Here is a 27574-nt window from a genome sequence, read left to right on the forward strand (position 1 = left end):
GAGAGAAATATAATTCAGAATTTACATTTTATACAGAGGATTTTCATTTTTTGGTGAAAAAAATGCTTCCCTCAAAAATCCCGCCTCCTAAATGGTGCGATTATACAGACAATGTGCATTCTCAATTTGAGGGATGCCCATTCGTGCACCATTCTAGTCTTTTACCTCTGGTTTCATTGTACAGAGTATAAGACTAAGAAATAAAGCAATCTTGTGCCTGTATCATAACGTCTCAGCTTTGGTGACTTTTTAACAGAACCATGATTCTCCCAGTCATGAATAAATAATCTTGTCTTGCCCTCCTAATACGACCCCCCCCCCCCCACCGCCCCCCAATTTTCGGCTTGCCCCTTCCATCCCCCGCCATGTCCAGTCCCTTATCTCTGTCAGGATCAATAGCTTTTAACATCTTACTTATTTTATTACTGCTTTTGGTTTTCTAGGGCTGATTGAGAGTTTCTCAGAGGAAATCTTTGGTTTTGCTTAAGTGTCCGTGACATTTAATCATGATTTTCCCTTGCCGTTTAATTCCGGCTCGGTCAATCAGCTAATCCACCTCAATTGATTCGCTGCTCTCGTTGATGGGCTTGCACTCGTTGGGCATCCGCTGGTGTCTGCTGAGCTGCGTGGCCTGCGTGAAGCTCCTATCGCACCGCTCGCACCTGGGCACACACACACACACGCACACAAAGCAGACAACACACTTAGTGAGGGCCATCAGACGTTGCGGCTCATCCCGTGCTTCCTTAATGACAAGTGACACTTGAAAGTGGCTGGGAATCTTACTGGGCCAGAAAGGTGTAATTGCCGCCCACGCCTAAGGGCCTTGATGCCGATGATGGGCGAAGGCTCAGACGCCCCACAACACAGGGACCCTGTCAATAATCTGAGAGGAAGGGGTGCCCCCAGAGAGGCCTGTCTAGATAAGGCCCCGCATCATTGTCACTTACAATAGATAAAGAACAAAAAGAGATTTTCAGCAGGCTGGCTATCAAAGGGGAGCATCTCCTGATGGCTTGTACTTAGCAAGCTTGAAAGCAATACTATGCACAAAGTGTGCAGAAGTGGGTGCTTATTCAGCTGGCTGTGCTCTATTTCTCAAGCACAAATAGGAATTGGCTCAAACAACTGTCACAAAGGGTGGAACCAGATATAAATCACATTACTAGCTGGGGTAAATTTTAAACATTTTTACTTTTCACTGTTAACAGCAACTGCGATGGACTGGTGACCTGTCCAGGGTGTATCCCGCCTTCCGCCCGAAGACTGCTGGGATAGGCTCCAGCACCCCCCCGCGACCCTGACGGAGAAGCGGCTTAGAAAATGGATGGATGGATGGATGTTAACAGCAACACATCCATTTGATACCAATTTCAAATTAAGTTAAAAGCACCTATATTCTGCTGAAAAATGATATGAATAATACCCACTTACATAACATTCTCACAACCAGATCACGTCACATCTGGCAACTCCGCCAATTATACTATGCGAGAGAGAAACTTTCGAGTTCATCAGATCACAGTTGTTATTTGTATTCCAAACTCTAGAGAGGAAACAGCTGAGCTGGAACACCAAATTTGCAGCTGATGTCTTACAGTGCAAAAACACTTCAGCGTTCTCCCACAAAAGAAAAGAGAAAATGCCAGCCTTATTCTATCAAGCACATCAGCTCAATGAGAATAACTCAGGCATATTGATTGACTAAAGATTTCTGTGGTGTATTCATTAATGTCTTTTTGTGCCTCTTCCTCTCTGGAGCTCCTGAAGTGCTGATGACACATTTGTGTATCACTGATTGCTTATTAGATAGCTGATTTGTTACTAGATTGCTCTGCTCCAAACAGCCCACCTCCTAACACTGGAACTGCTGAGCTTGTGAGATGATATGAAGAGTTTCTACACAAGACTCTACATGTTACTAATTCATGGCCTGTGTCACGAAAATGCTCGACCTATGACTTGACCTTTGTTAAGTGACCAGCAACAAGTAGGAAAAAATGTTATAGCGTTGGTATTGATGTATAAACTAACCAGTCATTTTCTAAGGCTTAAGTCTTGAAGTGCAGCATATTACAGAAAATATAGGGGTAATTTGTAAATTAATATTATGTAACAGTGTCAACAAGACAAAAACAATTCACATCCCAGTGGCTGCATCATGACTAGCAATGAGTTAAGCATACATAGTACTACAAACAGCACTTTTCATCAAAGTTATCAGTTCTTGCAAATTATTTCAAGCCAACTTTCCCTCGATCAGCGACGACTACAGTTTAGAGCAGCTACAAGAGGCATTTGAAGAAAGCAGTACACATAGAGGCACAGTGACAGTGGAGTGTTTGTGTTTAAATTACATTGAATGATTAGAGATTAGTTAATATTTATATTTTTCAACTTGTAACTTTGAATTGTAAGTTAAGCTATTATATCAGCTAATTACAAATTCAAAGTGTATCTCTTTTTCTGTGTTTTTAACATTCATATGCCTGGCGATAACGGCAGGGGACAAATGGAGTAAAAATGATATAGGTGAAAGACAAAATTAACTCAAACTGAAATGGTGTTTTATTAAATTAACTTTAGTGGGAGGAAACCGGAGAACCCGGCGGAAACCCACGCAGACACGGGGAGAACACGCAGACTCCACACAGAGTTTGTCCAAAGACGTGCAGTCAGGCCAATTGGACGTGCTAAATTGCCCCTGGGTGTGAGTGACTGTCTGTGTCTGTCTGTCTTCCCTGCAATGGACTGGCGACCTGTCCAGGGTGTATCCTGCCTCCTGCCCGATGACCGCTGGGATGGATTAAATTAACTTTAGTCAGTCTGTTTCATTTCTTAGCCCCAATGTCCCGTGCAAGTCATGATAGGGTCAGGTTGACAATCCAGGCAATAGAGCTACTAAAGTCTTTTCTATGAAAAGTTTAAGTGTATGTCATCATTTCTAATTAGGCTGTCATGATGTCCTGGGTGAACCTGTGTAAACGTGCGCTTTGAATTAAAACAGAACCCAGTTGTATTAATTAATGTTGCTTGGGAGCTTTATTGAATACATGACCTGTATTTGGTGTCGAGGAAAAAAGTCAAAGAGTCAAAAGGGTCGTATGTAAGTAACAGCCCATTGACTTGAAAGAAATCCATTAACCACTCTGCATGTTCAATTTGTTTCTTTTTTTTTTTCTTTTTTTGAGAAACGTATGCAGTTCACATAGTACCTCCCACGATTCTGAGTGCTTTAGCTAAAATGCTAACCCCAGACCTAGACAATAATATTTTCCTCCCATAAGTTATGGCCAAAGGAATGTCAGTGCTGTCAGAGCTGGAAATACCATGATGGGCCAAACGCAACCAAACGGTTATATAACCTTATGGTCATTTAAACTCGAGCAAGCAGTATTAGGGGAATTAACGACTGAATATTTATACTAGTTCATTAGCAGTAATTGAATAATCCTGGTCACTAGCATGGTTTTAAATAATCCCCAAATGTCTTTTTAAATGTTTATTTATAATTGAATGTGTCTTGTCACTGAAAAATTTCCTTTCAACAGAATTACTCAAAATGGTGACGAGGAAGCAAAGGTACTCACTGTTACTTACTTGAATGGCTTCTCCCCTGTATGTGTGCGGATGTGGTTGTTGAGCGTGGTGGCCCCGGCGAACGCTCGTCCACAGTAGCCGCACTTGAAGGGCCTGTCGCTGGAGTGCGTGACCACGTGGTTTCGTAGCTCTGAGGGCTGGGAGAAAGACTGGGAGCAGTGTCCACACTGATACGGTCTGGAAACACGCACACAAAAGCAAATCAGTGACATCCCACTGCTGTTACCATGGCAGCATGACCTCTCATCAACAACGGGGCAAGGAACACAGTTTGGGCCATCTATCAATATTTTCACTTGCTGGTAGCGCTACTCAGTGGGTTTCTTCTGCTTTTCTGTTTCTGAGCTGGTAGCTACAGCTGTAATGATCTCTGTTAATTATTAGCCCAGTTCCAGTTAATCATGGAGAGCTGATAACAAATCACAAATGTATTGACAATTAGGGGCAACAAAGGAAAGCACTTACAGGCGTAATTAGATGAATTGACAATTCAACTGTTCCATCAATCATGTTATTTATTTGGTTACAGGAGGGAGACAAAATGGTTCACCTGAAAGCTGATTTATCTCCAAGGAAGGTACAGATACAGCCTTAAGACTGCGTACACAATTATTACAATTTCCATGTGCAAAATATTCAACAGCGTGCGTTTCATAGTTTTCACTGGCCTCTGTGACTGAAGTTTTTCTGTTGGGAGATGCATTGATTGTGAATATTTTAACATGATAAATGTTTGGCGAGTATTTACTACAGCAGCACTTGTGATTAATGTCAACATATTGTTTACTGCCGCACTGGGCCCTGGTGCAGCACAATATTAGAGATAAATAGCCCACTGAACTTGGACGACTGCATCTCTACTAAAAACACGCACAAGCCTTATATAAGCCTAAACTGAATATAAAATAACAAAAATATGACAATAGGCTACCCATATGCTTACACATGGAGGACGGCTCGACTGTAAAGCAGCAGAGAACTTATTTTTGATAGTTAGAGCTGGTATTTTGGTGTTTACGGACAAGATCAATATTGTAATTAATAGACTTTGGAAGGCTTTGCTCATTAATGGAATGTAACAAAGTTTAAGAGACTATAAATGACTGATGTACTCAAACAAAAAAACAAGAAAAACACTTTTTACTCTGAGAGGTCAGCAAAACAGGACCAAAACCCTTTTTTTGTGATGATATACCAGAGTAATTTATCTCGTCTGAAATGTACATATAAAACAAACATCAATAAATATGTATAAGCCAAAGCCCATAAAGCATAGTTGAGAGCATTTTAAACAGATTCACAGCGTCATTTACAGCACCGGCTTCGACTCCAAATACCAACAGATCCAGATTCCCTTGTTCAGCTAAATTTTATCTGCACCCCAGGGTCATAAAGTTTAATATTGACAACCCCTCATATTGACTTCAACTCCTAGGGTATCCCAGCAACATTTTTCTTCTCTATGAATATTAGTTTATTGAATAAGTGGCATCTGTTTTCCTCTGCATCACCGTTGGAGTGGGTATTTCTTTGTGACAGCGGCAACTGATTTATAGGTTTGTATGCACCCAAGAAAAATAGAGCTAAGCAAAAAATTTCCAATACATCCTGGCCTGTATTTAATTAGGTTTAGTGATGTTACACACTGTGTTTGAACCTTAAATCCACGAAGGTTGGTGATGCGAAACTGCGTCTAAATTCCACCACCATACAGTTTACAGGGAAGCTATGCTGTTCCTATCAGTGGATACTCAGTAACTCTGTAATGAAAGTTTATAGTTAGAGGGCATAAACAATATAAATAATTTCTATAAACTTTTATGGGTTTACTATCTATATAAGCTCATGGCTTTACGATATCTTCCTGATGCATCATTCTACCTGAATAGGTGTTGAAAAATAACACAGAAAATAAATGAAAATATTAATAATACTGAAATTTTGATAAGTGTTGGGACGGCTTAAGTTAAAGGTTAAGGTAAATTCACCCAACTCTCTGTATTTACCGCTCTGTCCAATATTAATTATTGCTTATACCATACTGCTAATTGCAAACTGAAATAAAAAGTAAGTTAGTCTATCATTTGTCAAGGACACACTATCCCTTATATTTATGACTACAGTACCAGGCAAAAGTTTGTATATATCTAGCTATAGGAGATTTCCTTTATTTTTTACTTTATTCCATTTTAGCATTCTCTCAAGCAGCTTCAAGACAAGCCACCTGACATGCTTGTTCAATAGAACGGAAGAAGACATACATATGCTGAGACCTTTTTGTTGTTACTGAAACCAGGAGGCATTAATAAAATGCTTTTTATTTATCTTATGTATTTACTGCTCTACTAAGTTTATGGAAAATGCATCTTCATGTTGATGTGCCCGTTTTTGACAAGTGGTGTATGTGAACACTTCATTGAGATATATTTTTCACCAAGTGCATGAATGCAAAAGCATTCTTTAGTAGAATGATTTGTTATACATGTGATGCTGTTGCAAGTCAAAGACACTGGCCACTGGTTTTATTCAAACCACACACTTTCCTGGCAAAATTGTCAAGAGCTGATGTAAGAATAACTGAAAACATTCAATGTTCTAAAAAGAATTAGCATCATGATGATGGTTTTGGCCATGCTGCCAACATTGGCACACAACTGAACCCCCCAGCAGCAGCAACAGCAAACCCCACAGTCTGCTATGCCAGTGTATAAGAGGCATGCAGAAGATTGTTTATGGCAAAATCGTTAGTTCAGTAGGGACGTGCAGGTAATCTAAAAGTAAAAATATTATAAATAGTATGCAGACAAAGTCATGGTTACCTGTCAGGGTTCTGTGTGCATACATGCATTTGTAGAAGGATGCGCTGGGTGAAGGTCTTGAAGCACTGGCCACACTTCCACAGATGCCAGTCACTGAACTCAGAGCTGAGTTGGCTGGTGGAGGTGGGACTAGCGAGCACCCGCTGGTTTTTGGCGCTCAGCTGGTTGAAGCCAGACTCTGTGCTGCCTGCCTTGTCGAGGAGAGAGAAGCTCCGCGAGCAGGGTGAGTGGGGGAAAACCATCGAGCGCTGCAGAATGGTAGAGGAAGATTTGGACGTCTTGCTGAAGGGCTGTAGGCTCTCCTGTCGGGACATGGCCTCGATTACAGTAGCTGGCACATTCACTGTTCAGAGAAACACAAGTGCGAGATCAAGAAGGGAACTCACAAAACAAGCACTGTGATGGATAGTTAGTGGCAAAAATACATGCAGACGTTATTGCTTGACTATTTATTAGTGTTGTCCTGGCTACTGTTAGTATGTTTTAAAAGTTTATACATCTTATACACATTATATGCATCTGAAGACAACAATACACTGAATTCACTACAACTGTCTGCCTTACAAAGAGCAGACCTGACTTTACTTCATCTTCTTAACATTTTATATTGAAACAATGTTTGTCTTGAAAAGAAAAACAGTTTTTCTGACGGTAGTTTCTTAAGAAACTTTACATTTAAGAGGGCAGAGACGGTTTATCTCATGCTTAGACAAACCACATTCCACATTCTTCGTAGCGCAACATGCTGTGCACACAAACATAACATGACCAAACTGTAAGATGAGACTTGTGGGAGAACAGCTAAGCCTTTCTTATTTAATAAAGCCATTGCATCCAATGCAATAAAACATGAGTTATGCATCTCTGGGCTGAGTTTTAATGTATGATGTTGATCTCTGCTGATCATCAAGGTAAAGGAGTGTGATTAGAGTTAGCACTTAAGTTACATTTTGAAAATACACAGATCTTTGAAGGAGCATCTGGGGCAACGTATTATAGGGGGTATTTTAAGACACAGAAGTCACTGTTGACTACTTCAACTTTCAAGCTATTCTGCAAACTAAGCAATTCTATTTTTGGAAATGCCTTCTTGCTTTGTTTGTTTTCTTCCTCAGATTGTATCCTTCACCATAACTGTGCAAGACAATGCACTCAAGAGTACAACATTGAGTGCCCATAAATACAAATGAGCACACCAAACAAACAAACTCCATCATAAGTGCTTTCAGAAGTGACATAAGGGCCCCTTTAGATAAAGTCCTCAAAAGTCCTGTTACACTGTTTTGTCAATGTACGCAGTATTTACTAGATAAGTATTTGATGGACATGAGATTCCTTCCCTAATGGAAAGTACATAGACAATCACATTCAGGAACAGTTTATCCAATATGCAAGCATTTGACCTAAACTACTAGGGCACAGGCCAGCATATGCAAGAGCATACTGCTCTAGCTGTGTGGTGCTTTTTTTCTTTGGTTACAGTATTGCATCTATCAAATCGTACTGCACACTTTGGAGAACAGTTTGGAGGGAGGGAGAGTTGTCTAAACACAACAGCAACCAGACTGAAGTCATAAAACGTCTCTCTCATAAACACTAAACTGTCAGACTCTGTCAGATGTCCAGGCGTTCCACTGGCCAATGGACTCAACAAACACAAGACCTAACTGTATGGCATAAATGCTCGTTTACGTTGAGAAAATAATGTATTGCCTCAATAAATACATCCCAAAACATTTAGGAATGTTTCACGAATTCCTGGGGGACTAAAATATAGTTCACCTAAAATGCACCAGCACAGTTAATCTCCAATGTCCATATTTGAGATTCAAGTTCAGATTTAAATGCCAGGTCAAAAAACAGAGACACTCAATTGACTTCCACTACTGTAAACTTTCCTGGCCTACCACAAAGTCTTATGTGAAAAAATACTGTATGGATGAGCTAAACCTATAGGTGACTGCGAGAATGGTAATATGCTAAGAATCCTGAATATCTTTGAATTCATTTCATGCGTCCAGGAATTGATCGTTGTGCAAAAAGCACTTCACTGATGCCATCATTTGTTTTGGTAAAGTATATAGACCACTGTACCATATCAGTTCAAACTGCGATCAGTAAAAAAAAAAGTACTTAAAAATACTTTTAAAATACTTTAAAAAGTATTCAGACCTTAGATATTTACAAGGTGTTATGTTCTATTTAAACCCATTAGTTAAGGCATTAATAGAGACAGTAAAAAGCTAAACATGTACAAAGTCACATTCTATAGGGAGGTGGCTGTCCCAAACCCTAACCTTTAAATATCAACTTGAAGATATTACTGCCAATAATGGCAAATTTTTACCATGATTTTTGCTGTTGTTTTATATTTTTCCATTGTTTTAAAGTGAAATTGAAAGATTTAGATTTGTCATTTAAAAGGTTAACCCTTAAATAAAATGACTTTTAAAACTGCCCGTTTTAGGCAATGGGCAGAGCCTTATTTTAGAGCAGGAAGTGAGACTGCATATCCGTCTCTCATGGCCACATACCCAGTGAACAGGTACATTCCATTGTAATAAGTGTGTCCCAAAGTTACAACTATTGTGTAACCTTAAGAACGGTCACTACCAAAACACATATATTCTACCATTATGTAAACATTTTTTGGGTTTTTCATGAAAAATATTATGATTTTATGTGTGCACAACTATTCAAAGCTGTGTTTGCTTGAGTTCTGCTCAAATTAACTGAAACTGTCACTACCAAAGAGCCGCTACTGAAACTTTGGTAACGTCTCGGAGGTGTTATCATTGCCTTGGTAGTGATAAAATGGAACGTTCAACCATTTGTTTTTAATATAACAAATATCATTAAGGCACAGGTTCATTAAAAAAAATCTGTCAGTTAAAAGTCTGAAATGTGTTTTCGAATCTGACTTTTAAGTTAAGTGATACTTTTTTAATCCCACAAATTGGGAAATTTCACCTCCGCATTTAACCCATCCGTGAAGTGAAACACCACATACACTCTAGTGAGCACACACACACTAGGGGGCAGTGAGCACACTTGCCCAGAGCGGTGGGCTTCCTAATCTGCAGCGCCCGGGGAGCAGTGCCTTGCTTAAGGACACCTCAGTCATGGACTGTCAGCACTGGGGATCAAACTGGCAACCTTCCAGTCACAGGGCCAGTTCCCTAACCTCCAGCCCACGACTGCCCCCAAACTGCCCTTTGAACTAGTGTGGTAGAGTGATTCATATAGGTAACTAATATGCTGTTGTGTATTAGCAAGATTTAAAGCACTAGTGGTGAATGAGTGAATGAGGTGTGGTGTGCTTGTCAGAATAGCAAGACTTACAGTTTTCATCTTGTGCGATACATTGCAGCGGGATCCCAAAGAAGGAAGTGTAACTGTCATTGTACCAGACCAGAAGCTCGGTTCCTCGTGGAATGTCCATGCATGCCCGGTAGAAAATGCAAGATCTGAAAATATTTTTAAAGAATTTTTGTCAACTTTCATATTTTTCACTTTGCATAGAAATATTTTTATATTTATGGCTCTCTTTCTTCCTCTCTCTGTGACTCAATGGTGTCATGTCAACTGAGAATTAATATGAAAAAAAAATAGCTATATATAAGAAACCTGTCACTAACGTAACACTTTTCACAGTTCCACAGCGCTTATATGAGTATATGTGTCACTACAATTTAACACTGAGCAGTGGTAAATAATAATAAAGGCCTCAGTTAGACTGTAATGGTCAGTTTGTATGCTTGTTTAATTAGTTTGTGCCTTTCCAACTGAAAGTTTTCAGCTGTTAAACATTTGTAATATGCACAGAATGTGTTTTCGCATGTTTTCTGAGTACATCAGAAGAGCTATGAACCGGGCTGGGGGGGCACTACAAATATTTGGCAATAAGCTCCTTTGGTCTCTGCAGAGCTGCTGAGGTCTGTGAATTTTATTAATTCTTTCCACCATGACACCAAAATAAAACAAGGGGCTAGCCTATAAATCAAAAACATCTCATAACCCACAAGAGAAAAAAGCTCACTATACCATGTACTTTATACCCTTGTAACAGTTCGTCTCTCAGTTTGGCTTCACTTAACATAAACACTGGAGCACACAAATAAATGTACTCGGACTAAATGACTCAGTTGGCCGCTGAAAGAGGGCTGTTTTCAGAGCGATGGGTGGTCTCGCACACTTTCAGAGGAGGGCGAACGAGTGTAAACGAACACCGTCTCTTACAACGCTGCCGTCACTTCCAAAATGTGCACAGAACTCTGCACTGGCCAAGCACATCAAAGGCCATTTTTTCCCCTCCGTCTTGGATAACATTTCCCGCGCTGACATGTATTTAGTATTGTGGTTGGATGACTCATAAAGACAACGGCGGGGCGTCCCCAGTGCAAGCGAAGTGAAGCACATGCCAATGGACATTATTGTCAGAGCAAAACAAAACAACCAGCTCGGGGTCGATCAATCACAAGCCGCTTTGAAGAGAATTCCATTTAGATATTGCAAATCATAACATGCGGAACTCAATCCAGCTGACGGAGAAGACATCCCACCGAACAGCGCGCATGGGTTGGAAAAACTGCTCACAGTCTGTGCCTAATGTATAGTACTTGTATACACAGTTGTGTCTCAAAGCGGAGAAAGTATCACCTCTGAGGCACCTCAAAGCTACAATCCTCTGATGTAAACCTACTTAGAGCTCTAAACTGTTGCAGTGTTTTAACAGGGAAATGAAACCAAAGTACTGTTTAAGTAGACCCTTGAAACACTACAAGACAAAGTGACACAGTGTATAGTTTAATCTCTCTGATTGTTGTGGTTCAAAAGAATAACACCACCTTGTGCCCCCAAATTTCCTACTGACATGCACAGTAACCAAACCTTTAGCGGTAATGACACAGACACTTGAAGTATAGCAATGCCTAGCTTTCTTATGCTTATCAATGTGCTACCCAACTGTGGATTTTCTATACAGTTCAGGTCATAAAAAAGGCTGTCCAGCAGTGGATCTCCAGGGATACAGGAAAGAATTAGAGCTAACTAGTTGCAGGAATATTACAAATGTCTGGTCCAGCTTAATCCCTAAAAATGTGTTACTTTACCTGTACTGAACCACTGTCATGTTCTGTTCCCCACAGTGTCTGGCACAGCGGATGTACCTCATCCAACTTGACTTGCTCGGCTCATTGCCATCAATAAAGTGCTGTAACGTGCCCTCCTGGTCGTAGATCTAAAAGACAAACACAAAGTGTGAAAAACAAAATCTTATAAAACACGTCATTGTATTTATCCTTCCTATGTTTATGATTTTTATCACAAATCATTAATATATTGCTCTAGTTTGCTTCAGTGGACTGTCTATAGGGTGCAGCAAAAAGTAAAATAAATAAATATATGAATAAATAACAAGCGTCTTTGTGGTATGTTTCATAGATAACGCACCAGCACAAACCGCTGCCTCTTTCCCTCTTTTCCCTATTTCCAGGTCAGTTTTAGCCCCCCAGGGAAAATGTACAACTGTGTGCAATTCATTTACTGTCTTAGGGGAAAGGTGTGTATTTATAACTTCTCAGAACTTTTGAAGTATAAATTTAATGCAAAAAGCATCATGGAAAACCTCCTTTTTCTCAAATGTGCTCAAAATTGTCATCAGACACATTTAAAATTTTACTGATATTTCAAACCGATATTTGATGACTTAGTGTATTCTGGAAGAGCTGAAGGTTCAGACAACGCTGGGCTATTGTGCTAAAATATCTGTGTCATATTCATTCCACTACACTTGTAGCCATACAGACATAAATGCTGCGTTTCTCCAAAATGCTTTCTACATTTTATAAACATTTACATATCAGCACTGACAGAAGTGTACATAAAAAATTACAATTCCCATTTGATGCATCTCTTGTGAAAATGAGTTCTGACTGTTTTTGGTTTGATACAGCTACACATGTTATAAATGGACATCAGGGAAATAAAATGAAACGAAAACAAATGAGGATAAAGGCTCTTTAAAAACATGACTGTGAGGAAATATGGTACAATTATCTTGTAATAGTAATAGTAGTATACTGTAATATTAGTAATAGTACTGATGTACGCTTAAGGCTACCAGAGACCCCTGAGACCGTGTTTGTAGCATTTTTTTCTGAGAGTTCATACCAGAGACTTCATAAAATGCCCCAAAATACTCTTATCCAGCATACTAATACTGTACTGTAATTATCATACATATTACATATAATATTGTTTATACAATTTATGAATCTACATCTGTACATGTTTCACTGATGCACACTTATTTTTATTCTCAATTAAAACTCCTGAATAACTACAGGTACAATTTAGCAGTACAAAATCAACTTCTACTATGGAGATTTGACATTTTTAATGTTAGTAAAGTCAAAAATGATGTTTAATATCATTACAAAGCAAAAAAATGTCATGCTAGCAAAAGAAGTGTCCACATCGTCTCGGTAGTGTTATGTGCTCAATAGTGCCAGAGGTAAAACAATGCTCAGAAATTGTCCTAAAAAGGAGACGGCTCCATGTTCACGAGTGGCAGCACATAAGTTTTATCCTCCTAGACTGACATGGAGCTAAAACCATTTCCAACTCTGACCAAAACAATGGAGAAAACTATATCTATATCTAGTTATTTTGGTCATATCTCAACATCTAAACGGCTATTCATCCATCTCCCAGCACAGAAGTAAGAGATGCCTTGCCTTGTCAGTGGAGCAAGGCTGAATGAATGGGATTTGGAGACCCCTCTGACCCCACTGAGTCCCTGACATCCAGTTTGTCTGCAGTCATTCCCCTTGCTTATCCTCATGGCTTTTTAGTGAACCTCCACAGCCTCTGACAGCATGATAGAATGCTCCGACGTTGCTTACAGCAAAGCAGTTTGTTACACAAGCCCCGAGCCCAACCTTCCAGCTGCGTTATCAAAACGTTCACAGAAACACTTTATTTCTGGGTTGTTTAGCTCTCTTTAGATAAATATCATAACCAAAATAAAAACATTTACAGTGGTGCAAATGTGCTCTTTTGGGTGCAGATTTCTGTTTCTGACACAATTTATGATGTGATGTCCAGTAATCTCCGAAGGCTTTCTAAAAGGAAAGGAAGTAATTCTAATATTTTGTTGATTTGGGAAAGAAACGCAATGATATCGTTCCTAATGTGGACTTCCCTAATGTGGTCAGAAGGTCCTGTAATCAAAAATAAATAAATATAATTTAAAAAAGACAACATACTACAGTTAAGCATTCTTCCTCCTTAAGACATTTCAAATCCTAAGGTCTTGATGGTGTATGCTATATTTCTGCTTACTTCATTTAGTCATGGTGTCACATTTGGTTCGTGTTTATTGCATGTGGTCAAACTGTTTAAACAATGTAAGTGCAACATCCAAATTAGAGTTGTAACACTGGTCACAAACAATTATGTAAATCCACTGGGTGTAACGGCTAAAAATGCTACTGAAACATGAGAAACATTTCGTCTGAAAGGCCAACAGACACAAACGCAGAGCTTGGTTTTCACTGTGTGGACGAACGTGGGGTTACTGTGATCAGAGAATGCCACTGAACCCTACACCCAATCTATCTCTCTCTCTCTTACACACACACATGCGCACACACGCACACGTGCACATGAACCTACGCACATTAAAAATGGGTCTACTTGAAAAACTCCTGACAGTCCATTCATTTCTCTGGCCTATGGAGGCCTGTCCTCAGGCCTTTGATGCTGGAGCTGCTCCAGAACGTCCTGCTGAACAGCAGCTTCTTTCCTCAGATCAAGAGGAGATAGAGCAACACATCAAAACATTAGTTATATATAGCTGGACTTTCTTGTCTCTTCAGAGCAGACATATTCAATCATTGAATGCTGCTATACACATTTTGAATGAATTTCTAGTGAGAAATTAGATCATTCTTAAAGAGGTACAGTTCTCTGCAAAAGCCAGAAGCACCCTTTCATTTATTTCATTTCCAGCCAATAGGTAGTACAACTTACTCATTTTTCAGCCTCAGGAAACATGTAGAAAACATACATTTAATAGAAAATGACACAAAATGATCTTAAAAACTGTAATATCAAAATGTACAGTATTTAATGTGTCCACTCTTTGCCATTATTACAGGTTTCATTCTTTTCAGGGGACCTGCTTTCAGGTTTTTTTTTTATCTGCAGAGATGTTTTTCTCCTTCAAAGTTCAATCTGAGACGTTTGTTGCATGTTCTGCTCCTCACAATTCAAGTAATCCCAAACACGTTGAGTGATGTTGAGGTCTGGACGCTGGGGCGGTCAGTCCATTGTTCTGAGAACACCAGCAGCTTCTTTGTTTTATGTGCTATTTTATTCTTCTTCTTTTTTTGTCTCTTTTCCTTTCTCAGGAGCAGCTTCTTGACAGCTACACATCCTTTCAGACCATGAGCATTATCTCCTCACAGTGGAAGGATGGACAGAAACGTGTGATGTGGAATGAAGCTCGGTTTTCTCCTCTCTCTCAAAGATGAAAGCTTTTGGTGCTCTATCAGGTCTTGCGCGGTTGTTAAGAGTCCCGTTTTGCGGAAAATATCTACGCGAAGATTGATATTCATGAAAGTGAAACTTGATGTGTACGCATATTTTGCTGAAGAATGTAAATTACTGACAACATGTGGTAATGAGAGGTACTACAGAATTCACTGGAAATGTGACTCTACTGGTTTGTTCATGCAGGAATGAAAAAGCACAGAGCACATTATATTTGCTTTAAAGTGGTAGCAAGGTTAAATGTACTTTTTCGCCTATGAACTCATGGGGTAGATTAACACTAGAAAATAAATAAGAGTAGACTCAGAATAATTATGATCGTTTCTACAAATTACCAACACATTTGAACATTACTGTTCAATGTCATGTGCAGTGGCTTCACTACAGGAGAACTAATTAGAGGTAAACATACCCTCACATGTAGTTTGTGGCAGAAGTGGAGGAATGTTTTAAGGGTTAATCATTGGCATTTTCTAACCTTCCGTGGGTAAATATGGGAGCCCTTGCATGCACATGCACATTATCCCAAATATACACGGGTTCAACTTCACTCTTATTTATGCTGAGAAACAGGCATTCATGGTTTCTACTAAATCAAACAAAAAATTTGTATGGATATAATTAGAAATCTGTCACTTTTTCACTTTAGTATGGATTTTAAGTACACTTTTATACATATGGCCCCTATTTTTTCACTCATTTTCCTATGAATTTTGTCTCTCCTTGTACAAGTGGATTAGCCTATTTCTAATGTCCTTAGAAATGTCTTGTACTTACTGGCTGTTTTAACTGGAAATGAAATAATTGAATTTTGCAAAGTACTGCATGATCATGCTCCTCTAGTGGAAGTCGGAATGTCCACTTCTTTTCTTCTTTTGGACCACATGCACCACATTACTTCCATCCACTGCTAGAAATAACGGCTTTCAAATGACACTTCCATAAATATCAGCTTTATGAAGCTAAGGATCATAAATTTGGGTTGAAATCAGGTCAGAATTTAAACTGAGTTTTGTAGTAATTTGGTAAGTTTAACCCAGTTGGATTGTTTTAATATCATCAGTCCTTGCAGTCCATCTTTCTACAAGAGCGTTCAGTTCCAGTCACTTGTCCTTCATTGCTACAGCAGCTCTTTCTTGTTTGTAACATGCTGTCATCATTTTGCTGTCTCTTGACGGTTTATTTGTTTGTTTATTTATGTTTCTATAACTGGGACATTTGCCTGCTGGCACTCCATCTGCTTTTTCTCCTTGAAGAGTTTTACAGTAAAACTCTGTGCATCCAACTTTTGACAATTGTGGATGTAAAGAGGTTTGAAAAGAAAAAAAGCTTTGAAGCCCTTCATCAAAAAAACACATATTTATTTCTCTAACAGAAGCAGAATTAACCATAATAGTGCACAGATATTTTTTGTATGGGATAAGCCCACTCTCAGATTAATAAAACATAATGGTTTAGGTATTGATAAAGCATAATAGGAACAGGTATATTGGCATAAGTATTTAAAGGAACCGGAAATTTTCTACTATTTTTTTTCTACTTAGAAGAAACCTGCATGTGATGTCTTTTCAAGTATTAACTTTTTTAACCTCACATATTCATGTCTCCCTTCGTCTATCTAAACACAGAAGGTACTCTTCATTTTCCGGACTTGTTTTCTCCCGCTTCTTCCCCAACTTCTCAGCTAGACGACGTAAGTCAGGCAAACACATTGTTTCACTCACAAAAAAATGTTTGTGCAGCAGATTGTTTATGTTGCGTTCTTACTTCATGGCATTAAAAGATTATTTGCGTGAGGCATTGTATTTCAGCATTGAATGTGATACGTTCATCTGGGTTTCATCAGAATGTCAAAACAGTGCCTGGCTTTTTTTTTAGTCGTCCACTATTGCACTATGAATTTATGTGTACGTGATGAATATCTTTTTATGAAGTACTCATAAGCGCTCTCGAAATAGAAAAGGTTGTTGAGGTTTCAGATGCTGTACAGTGCACTGACTTGCTCTGAGTCAGAGGTTTTGTTCTTCCCATATTGGCCCAAAGGAAGTGTGATATACGGCAAACTCAAGTAGAAAACCCACTTTGATTGATAGGCATCATTGTGCGCTAATGCATTGAGTGAGGCAGCTTCGTTACAGCTCTAAGTAAGAATTACAGGAACCAGCCTATAAAAGCGATTTATGTCATCTTAAGGCCTGCCTCCATGTCTGACATAGCTCCAGCTGAGCCATACTCTAATCTCACGTCAAACAGGCTTTAACAACTTCTGTGATGCATTCATAAAACAAGCACAGAAAACAGCAGTTTACAACATCCATAGATCTACGCAGAACAAAATGAGGCCAAAACAAAGGAAAAAACACACTCAGTCATATTTTCATTCAGCCTTAACCTGCAGCATATAATACTCTTCATTATATTGTCCCCTCTCGTGCCGCCCTCAGTGTCAATAGGGGATGTCTGACACATTATTAATTTCTGAACATATCTGACCTTGGGATGTCTCTACATGCTAAACAACCACCGATGTAATGACATCTCACTTTATGGAGCGGGGCCAGTTTATTACAGAGGTGAGCCATGTCAATAGCTTTACTGCAATCTGTCTATAGCTCGGTGGAGCAATCAATTTTGTAAATGATTGCAATAATCAGGGAAATTGCCTAATTTATAAATCTCCTCATATGAGATTTTAATGGTTCTGAACTGTTAGCGCTAATGTTCTGGAAACCTTAAGTGAAATGTAGGTCTGTGGGTAACACTGTGGACTTTAACCAATGGTTAACTTTGAGAGACATAAAGCATAACATAGTGGATTTTAATCAAAAGCCCATATGGGAATTGCTGCAGGGATGGAAGAAGTAGCAGAAAAAGGATAATGACATCCAGCTTGTTTCTGATGCAATACAATGCTGCATCATAGGCAGAACTGGGAAATTCGGGCAAGAAAAAGACAAAGACGACTAAGAAAAAACATATTTGTTTAGGCTAGCATATGCCTAGAAGTACTGTAGCTAATTTTCTCCTGTTTGTAATTGTACCTTCTTGTCATTTAGAGCGGTGTTTTTATCTTTCCAGTGTTTTACTCATATTCCCGCGTAAAGCACTTTGAGGTTCTGTAATTAAAATGAAAATTGCTATGTAAATAAATATTTAACATTGTTATTATAAAAAGCAAACGCTTTGAATATTTTGTTGCATGGACCAAACCACCAACTAGTAAAACATCTCAAAGTATTCAAAATGCCCTCATGTTAACTATTACTCTATGTAGTAATAAAGAGGGATATTACAGCTTTCAATGCCTCCCTTCTTCTAGCCATTGATCCGGTCTAGCAGTGTCCTGTCACTGCCTTACTTACTGCTCAATCTCTTCGGACCGACATTTACGGCACGCTGATTGGACCCTGTCACTGACCAAGTGCTGTAAATCGTCCTTCAACAGCTGCTCGTCGATGGCTGGGGCCACAGAGAGAGAGAGAGAGAGAGAGAGAGAGAGAGAGAGAGAGAGAGAGAGAGAGAGAGAGAGAGAGAGAGAGAGAGAAAGAAAGACTGAGACTAAACCAGACCCAGTCGTCAGTCGCTTGACCTCCTGCCCTTATTATGGCGAGTAAATCAGGGCCCTCCAGCCATTAGCCTGTGAGCTGAGAGAACCTCAGTCTCAATGGCACAGGGAACACTGAAAAGGTCAGTGTGAGTCACAAGAATGGAACAGTTCTGGTAATGGAACTGTGGTGCCTTATCTGAGGAAACACTTAGTGGCCATCGGCCGAGCAGGCTGGGGGCATGTAAATGGCTGGGCTGAGCAGGGATGCGGTGTGCCTGTGCTACAGCAAGCGATAGTATGGCACTGTTATCTCTTCATTAAAACACCTCCTGGAAGATGTTTGCTTTTCGCTTTGTCCCATTGGCCCAAGCAGCCTATATCAAAAGCTGCACAGTCCTTCACAGCTTTGGTGCATGGGAGCCTAAACTATAACAGCTTTGAATCTATGGCACATAAAAGTCTTACTCTCTTTTATCAAATATTACGTAAGTGTCAGTTAATGACGCAAATCCCACTGTAATCTACTGTGTGTTCAAGGCGCCAACAATTAGACTCAAGGGACTTCAAGGTGTTTAACAACAACCTTATCAGTATTTGCAATGATGCAAAAGATAGGAATGATGTCATACTGCCCAGAAAATCATGTCTAACAGTTATTTAAAAATAGCATAAAACACACTGAATGGAAAACATTACTGTGGAAAGACTGGAATCTGTTTCCCGAGCTGCATTAATGGGGGTGGTTTTTCATTTGTCTTCAGTGAAAGCTCAAAAAGCACTGCATATTTCCTGTCTGAGCAACTGTATACAGTATGAATGAAATCATTGCAAGTTTCCCGTCCACTGCAAATATGTTGATGTACTGACATTTTCCTAAATTAGGTGCAAAAGATATACTGAGACAAAAAAAAAATTTCAGTTGGTAATGCTTCATGCCGTAACTGTAATGCCTGAGTCGTAGACGAAGCTGGTAAAGAAACAGACTACACAAAACCTTAAAATAAAAACAGGCATCCATAAAAAAGAGATTCACATCCAAACACTGTAAGCAGTGCTGGTGATGTATAATCCGGTCCCTGGGTTTGGTGGATTAAAAATAAAAGTGCAGGGGGAAATTATAAACTCAATAGGGCAGGAATACGCTCTTGAGTGTACATACCAACATGTTTTACTTCCAAATTCAACTGTTTTCAGCACCTATTTTGCCACTATTGAATCTAATGGCGAGAAAAAACATCCCTCTAAAAGCCCAGTGTTTACCTTGTAGAGCCTGATACATTTCAAATAAAATTGTTCCGCCATCAAGATGCTTTCTCACACAACAGAGCCTTGGATCAAGAGGGAAATGGAGCATAAAATAACTTAAATGACAAATTATGGAGCTTTCTGTGTCAGTGAACCAACGTTAAACAAGTCACCTCCATTCTGGCGCACAGAAAATAAAAATAATTATCCTGGCCTGTGGCCTAGGCACTTTATTATTACTCTAGAACACCCACCGGTGCGTGCCTAAGGGATGATATCATTGTGGTCTGTCATGTTCACACGATGATAGCTCATACGAGGGCAATGCCAGTGACCTTCTGACCACTACTGCAAAATATTATTCCTATCAGCTTGCCCCTCAGCACCTGACTTCATCAAGCTAGTCTGCACCAAATCTCCAGTATTTATGTCTAATTAAACAGCTTCCTTATCTTTGTCTGACCCTTTACTATTTTGAATGACAGATTATAATTTACTTTAAAAACTGCGTTAATGCCATGTTTAGTAATAATACCGAGTAATACAGGTTAACAAACGTCATGATGTCAGCAGACAGAAAACCTACAACCCTAGGTATTTAAAAAGGATTGCGTGGCTTTGTTGGATACTGTGTCTTACAGAGAATACAAACATGACGTTATCGTTTCATTTTTAACGTTCCCTTAACGCATTATTACAGCTCCCTCAAAGATCTTATAGTATGATCTGTAAAAACAAAAAAATACAGGCTTGTGATTTTTCCAGACTGGCTGAAACGGTTTACTCTACTGGAAGCTAAATTTGACAACCACACTTACCAGCAAAGAAAGCAAAACCCCATGAGCTATGTTCTAACTCAAATGTGCCACACTGTGTATGAGGTATAGTACTGTTTTCACTGGGTAATAATAACACAGGTACAGAATTTAGCTTTTAAATGAGCGAACTGTCCCATCATTCTTCCAAAGCACCGTGCCATAACCCATCAAACCTATTGCAAATATGTTTGACAACATCGCTAACAACCCTGGGTACTCAGCGGATGAAATCTACTAGCATAGTTAGTGGAAGTCAATACAAAGATATTTATATTGGGGACAGTGACCATGAAACAAGACCAAATAACTGTATAATGGGATTTATAGATGATAAACATTACCAATTGTGTGCAATATCAATGGTTCTACAAGGGCTGTGTATAATATTCTTTGGCCAAAAGTATTTGAGGCTTTGGGCGGAAATTCCAAAGACAAGTCGATGGAACGTGTCTACTAGGAGGCCTGTGGGAGCACAAAGTCTAGCGGGAAACATTATAAGCTTATAGACTGTACTATCACAAGACGTCACGATGCACACCTAGTACAAACGAAAAGAATGCAGCGGTGTGAGGAATGGGCAGGGGCCTGATTCACTGGCTTTTAGCTACACAGATACATTTAGGTCACACTCAGAGAAAAGGCAGTATGTACAGCTCTGCAAATTCAGTGTGTCTGACAGAGGGATATAAAGGCATCATTTATGTGTTCAAATCCAACAAGCACCAAATGTTCGTTTCACAACACATCGTCCCAGTGCATTCACAAGAATTGATCATTGTGTGTTTCACACTGAACTTTTCTAATGAATGACTCTTCAAATAAATAAATGCCTGAGCCCTGTTCAACAAAAAAGCCTCCTGTCATAGCATAGGAGAGGATCTGATTAAGATCACTGCTGTGTGTTGGACATGAAGTGTATATCTGCTAGAATGAATTCGTCACGTTCGATATAATCAGCTGCTTGTATGTTTCAGTGCAATAAACCCACAAGTGCCTCTGGAGGCTTTAATGCATATTCATGTAAATTTGTGCTAAAAATGCAAATTCCCTTGCTGATCAGCAGATAATCGTTACATGAAATTATGTAACAGAGATATGGATTCCACAACCGGTCTCCGCTCTTCCGTTTCCCCAACAAACACTGTCGCTACACTGTGAAAAAAAAAAAGCTTAATAAATGACTGAAAAAAATTCTATCCTCATAAAAACGTATTAATTATATGCAAAATTTTCAAGTAAACATCACTGTGCAGACTCTACCGGTTAAAGATTATCTGAACAGTATCATACAAGGCAGGCTCAAGAAAGAATATAAGAAATAAAGAAAGAAAAAGAAAAATGAGTCATTTACGATTCTTGGAAAAACATGATATTTGCCTGAAATCTCTACGTTCAACATTTAGCTCAGATATGACATAAATAGGTGACCTAACTCAATAAAATTAGTCCAGTGTGCTACTGAGGGAGAGGCAACACCGCTGAGCATCATAGCATCTTCTCGCACCAACTGCCAAGATTAGCTTGTGATTAATCCATTAAAAGTGATCACTGAGACATTCCAGCGGCTGTTTCAACAGTTCCGCACTGTCCCTTTACAGCTCCTCTGCCCAAAACGCACAGCCAACAGACTTCCAGTGCTGTACAGCACCGAAGGATTCTTGGATAAAATGCTTGTATTTTACACTTTATCAAGACAGATCAAATAGTTCAACACTTTACACGCCCCTGAAGGAGACAGGTCTCCTTGGCTGGCGTAGGCGTAGCATGGAATACTGGGCTCTCTTCTTTCCCTCACCCACCTCAGTTCTGTTTAAGCCGCTGGAATTTTTACGGTCCTCTCTGGCTGAGCAAGTGTTTAAAATGGCGTCACAGAGGACATATATAACAAGTAATAGTGCTCTATTCTGTCTGTGGGGGCCTCTGCAACAGCAACCTGCACTTGGGTGGAAAGAGCCATCGCACACAATAACAAACTTCTCTTTCTAAACTAACAGCGCCTCTGGGCATCTCACAAGCAGGTTCTTCAAGTCACAGTTTCAGCTGGTGATGATTTACGGCCTTAGAGATCAGTTCACATAAAGCAACTCCTGGCTGTAAAAGAAATCTAAATTTGTATTTCTTCACGTCTGCAATTAGAGAATCTAGGAAGGTTTAGCTTGTAAACTGTCTGAGTGAGCACAATTTATGTCTCGGCTGGACCACAGTTCAGGATTCTCAGCTAAATGGCAGTCCAGTCTCAGCCCCCCCCCCCCTCTCTGTCTCCCCCTCTCTCTCTCTCTCTCTTGTCAGCTCGAGTGAAACGGCTGGTCATCTCTGAGGGCAGTGACCTTTATTGCTTTGTGTGTGCATGAGATTTTCTCATCCATCTCCTCCCCTCTTTACAGTGGACACATATCTGTTTACATTCAAATGTAAGTATTTTGTTAACCACAAAGAATGCACTAATTTCCCAAACATGGCAATGCGGAATTAGCTCACAACATCCACACGAATTCATCGCACCTCGTCATATCACAGTCTCCCAGAGTTTTGAGAAAAACAACTCACCTCCCATAGATGCCTTGTGTTCCGCGCCGCTCCGCTCTGCACCTTATCTAGCAATAGAGGGACACCCTGAAACGGGCCGATCCACGTGCCCTGGGGGATGCGCTGGGCGGCGCAGATGCCATAGCCCAGGCCAGGGACGGTGCTGGTGCAGAGGCAGACCTCGCGGGGCAGGTCTCGCAGCCACTCTGGTACCTCCGGAGGGGGCACAGCAGCGGAGGCGCTGCTGGTCCCTACAAGCCGCCGCAGTGAGTGCAGGGGCCCGTGCATGGGGCACTCCCCGTTCCGGTTGTCCGCACACATGTCACAGCCTGGGGGACAGCACAGCAAGAGAGGGGCTTGTTATTTACCCTGCCGCCCAGATGGGACCTCTGTGCGCTACTGACCACTGCGATCCTGACTCCCTCAAGTGAATCTGAAAAGCAAGTCTGCAAATTTGTTTCTTTTTTTTTTTTTCATGCACATCAAAACATTTCCTTTCCCCTCTTTGATGCTGTAAAGCACAAACAAGTATTATGAAGAATTAACGGCACGAATGTTTTCCACCTCCTACTGTCCATTTCTGTACAACTCAAATTATTCAGAACAGAGGACTGGTGACATTAGGAGAGCTGAGAAAAATCACTGGCACATGCTTAACTCACACAGATGTCTGCTGCTGCTGTTATAGGAGCAGCTAGAATTTTGCTCATGGAAATATAACCGAACAAGTAAATCGTTATTTTTAATAATTGTTTTTGTTTTAGTTTTTTTTTTTTTTTTTTTTTCTATATACTCAAGATTTCTGACAGGCCATTCAGAATTTCCCAGACAATATAACACTATTTATTGTATTATTCGATTCTGTTTCCAGCTGGTGTGCACAGTCAGCACTAAATTAAGGCAAAAAATCTAACGCAGATACATTAATAATTCAGATTACAACGGTATGAATTTATGACATGAATTTAGGACAACTGCCTAAGATCCTAAACCTTTTACAAGAGGATAATTCCCAAATATTTCCAGCCAAACACCCACAAATAATTAAAGCAGAATTAAAAGCACGGAATAAAGCTTTAGCTTTCATTTTGCTCCCGTAACTTTCACGTTAATCAATCTAAGCGCGTAGTTTTTAGAATAAAGCGTAACTGAACGTATGATGTTCAAAACAAAGCGCTCGAGTTTTCAGGTGGGTGTCTTCGCTCTTAGGCCCACTAAAAGCGCGGTCTCGGGTGAAATATGGAGGCGGGGTGGTGGTGGTGGTGGTGGTGGCGGCGGTGGGGGTGGTGGTTCCAAATGTAGATAAAGCAGTGAGTTCCTGAGCCCGGGAGACTCCCATACACCGCGATGGGATGATGAATAGAGGCCGATGGAGAGGATCGATGTGTGATCCACTCTCTTCCACAAAACTATACAGCAATTAATTGTGGCTTGTCCCCCCCATCCCTCATCTGCCTGTGGCGCGTATCGATGGAGATTACTGCTGATGGGCCCGTTTTATCACCTCAAATAAACAGGCACGGCGAGCTTTAATAGAGCTTTGCCCTCCGCGCGCGCGACACGATTTAGTCCGTTCATTAGACCCAAATCTGGACGCTGGTCATCAACGAATTTTACACACAACCCAAAACGCGTGGATGGTGCGTGGTGACTGCATGGCAGCTGCTGCTGGAGGGTGACTGACCAGGACTGACTGCTGTCAAGGTCCAGTCTTCATTAGAGGAGACCGCACGAGCATTACGCAGTTTAACTGAGTAAATTTAAATTAAACAGGAAAAAAGCAACAGCAAGGTCGTTTTATAACAGCCCTATAAAATCCGGGTTTATTCCCGGGCTGTGTTTGAATATCTCAAATATTGTTGTATTTTAAGTAAATAAAATGTCTTAATTTAAATACTTTGATAAATCAGGGCTGAAACGCGTTTCTGATGACCGGGTGTCCTTTTCAAAACTTTCTCTCTACATCATCGGTCAGGCTCGACCGTCCGGAATTCAACTCGGGGCGAAACTTTTCTTTGGTCGTCATATTTCTGTTAAAAGGGTGTTTTAAAGCCTCGTGTGTCCTCACACCGTCTGCCGAATTTATCGCAGCTTTTCATTCCCACCTGTTAAATTTACTGAGCTGCATGTGGACGAAAGTGTCGCTACAGTAATTACACCGCTCTGCGCCAACGCTTCGCCTGGCCTGCATGAGCGTAATTAGTCTGATTAGAGCGCGATCAGCGTCATTAACGTGTGATGAGACGGACGAGGACGGTCAGTGCGTCGGTGGTCAGGTCAGTGTGATGGACAGGCTCTAATAAATGATCACGCTACATACGGTTGTTGAGGTCGCCGGAGTGATTGTTCAGTGGGATAATCTCCATCCTCTGCTGTCCGTACAAGTAATAGTCCAGCTCCTCGGAGGTGAGCCTGAACCGGGAGCCCCGGTCGCTCTTCAGGTTGGACGGAGAGCAGAGCTCCTTGGCCGGGGCCGCGCTGTCCTCCACCGGCAGCGCCTCGGAGGCGCACAGAGTCTGTCCGAAGAGCGCGACCGGCGGCACGGAGAGCTGCGCGAAACCCGCCAGAGACGAAACCGCCGCGGAGGAGGAGGAGGAGGAGGTGGTGGACGAAGAGGAGGAGGTGGACGACGGAGTTAAAGCAGCCGCTGACGAGGAGGAAGAGGAGACGAGGCCCGGCCGCTGGCGGAGACTCTCGGCCGGTAAGGGCAGCTGCGCCAGGGCCGCATGCTTCAGCTGGCTGTGCGGGAAGAGCTGCTGCCAGTGCTGGATGTACGCGGGGTCCACTTTGAGGAAGGCAGAGCCGCTGGGCTCTCCGGGCTTCAGCATTTCCAAAACCGCGCCTGTGAGACGTAAAAAACAGACACAAGTGAAATAAAGTTTCTGCTGTACCTGCTGTGCGCTAATTAGCACGAGCTCATCAGTTCAGCAGCGCGAGCTAACACAGGCTACCTGGAGCGGTAATTAGGAGCGCAGACCAAACAGCAAACTTATCCGACTAGTACCGACGACCCTTCTCTCAGTTCGGCACTTCCAGACACTTTGGAAACATGTAGCCCCCCTGCTCCCTCTCAGAGCTGGCCCCCTCACTGAGTGCGCGGTAGAGTGAAAAACGCAACTTACCCTGTTCGCCCGAGCGAGAGTGCGAGGGCCGCTGAGAGTGAGCTGTAACTCCCAGACGCTCACACCATCACTGTGCTGTGGGACTGGAGTCGGTGCGCGCGCTCTCCGTGTGCTGTGTGAATTGAGAAAAGAGGAGCGTCCGCTCTCCTCCTCTCCCTCCCTCCCTCCCTCCTCTCTTCTCCTCCTCTCAGTCCTGAGAGCTCCTGAAGGAGCACGTGGGCTGGACGCCAGCGAGGGGCAGAGAGTGGCGCGAAGAGCGGTGACAGCGCGGGGCTGAGCGAGTGGCCGGTCTGCTTGGCTCCGCCAGAGCGGAGGACTCGGCGCAGCGGCCGGCAGCGGAGCTTCGTGCTCGGCGTGTGAGTTGTTTTTATGATCGCCGACAGCCTCGCGGAGCCTGGGCGAGCCTCGTGTTCTCACGCCGAGAGTTTCGGTTAGTTGAGAGCACTTTTTCAGCGCGAGGTGAGGTCATTAGCTGACACTCCGCAGCGCGCGGCTCCGCGCAGGACAGCCGCTCGGATCTGAGCGCGATAACGGAGCCCGCGGTGCTGTGAGTGCCGCTCGTTATCCAGCCGAAACGTTTCCCAGCCGCTGTCCCAGACGCCTGAGAAAGTTCGAGCTGTTTGGATAGGGCCCGCGCGTCTACATGTAGGGTATTTTACACAATTCCATGCGAGAGGGGCGGTAAAATGTTTTGACTGGCGTCCCTTTGACAGGGCCATTCGTCATCCGGAGGTCTCTGTAGATTGATAAAGAACCCAAACACAAACACAATCGTCCAGAAGTGAATTCTTGTCTACAAGTGCAGTCGCTGTAGAAGGAATGCGAGTAATAACGACGCACCCGAAGCTTTCGACGTGTGTTTAATGTGACTTTGTTTTTTTTTTCTGAGAGACTGATTCACTCATAAAAAGTTATGAGAAAATGGTAGTAATGAGACGTGTCTGTAAATGAACAATAACAATAATAATAATAATAATAATACACGTCAATATTACTATTACTATTATTATTATTACTATTATTATTATTATTATTATTTTAATCATTACTGTTTTCTTTTTTTTTTTTTACGTCGTGCTCAGATCAAATTTGTGTTCTAGGACATTGTACAGTAATCACGGTTCGGGCTGCAGATGACATCTTATTGCTGTTTTTGATTTATTTTTTTATTTATTATTTTTTTATTCATTGATAAATGACTGGTGAAATAAAGTGCACTCCAGGGGACAGGACGATCAATACATTAAGTGCAGAAATGCATCATTTTTCTCACCATATAACGAATTATTAAGGCTAACCGGAGCATGTCCGGCGCGGGTTATCTGTATATCTCCATAAGGC

At 41.2% G+C, this 27574-nt stretch overlaps 1 protein-coding gene across 2 annotated transcripts; it reads right to left on the reverse strand.

Annotated features, from left to right (window-relative positions):
• Window positions 1–375: 375 nt before the first annotated feature.
• prdm6 (PR domain containing 6) lies at window positions 376–26343 on the reverse strand. Of its 2 annotated transcripts, none has more exons than XM_017721842.2 (8): window positions 26234–26343; window positions 25432–25953; window positions 23133–23440; window positions 11531–11658; window positions 9762–9886; window positions 6420–6762; window positions 3601–3777; window positions 376–662 (listed from the first exon to the last, which is right to left on the reverse strand). In XM_017721842.2, the coding sequence occupies exons 2-8, from the start codon at window positions 25937–25939 to the stop codon at window positions 548–550; spliced, it is 1704 nt and encodes a 567-aa protein (XP_017577331.1). In that variant the 5' UTR covers window positions 25940–25953; window positions 26234–26343; the 3' UTR covers window positions 376–547. The 2 variants fall into 2 exon arrangements, with proteins under 2 accessions (XP_017577331.1, XP_017577332.1); XM_017721843.2 differs by having other exon boundaries at window positions 552–662; window positions 3591–3777.
• Between the last annotated feature and the right edge of the window lie 1231 nt (window positions 26344–27574).

This window comes from Pygocentrus nattereri, chromosome 28 (assembly GCF_015220715.1).
Source record: "Pygocentrus nattereri isolate fPygNat1 chromosome 28, fPygNat1.pri, whole genome shotgun sequence".
NCBI classification, from domain to species: domain Eukaryota; kingdom Metazoa; phylum Chordata; class Actinopteri; order Characiformes; family Serrasalmidae; genus Pygocentrus; species Pygocentrus nattereri.

Coding starts and splice junctions, on each gene's coding strand:
- prdm6 (XM_017721842.2), bottom strand. CDS start 25,939: ATGCTGAAGCCCGGAGAGCCCAGCGGCTCTGCCTTCCTCAAAGTGGAC. Junction 11,659..23,132: donor ACACAAGGCATCTATGGGAG/GTGAGTTGTTTT, acceptor TTTGTCTTTTAG/ATCTACGACCAGGAGGGCAC. Junction 663..3,600: donor ACAGGGGAGAAGCCATTCAA/GTAAGTAACAGT, acceptor GTGTGTGCCCAG/GTGCGAGCGGTGCGATAGGA.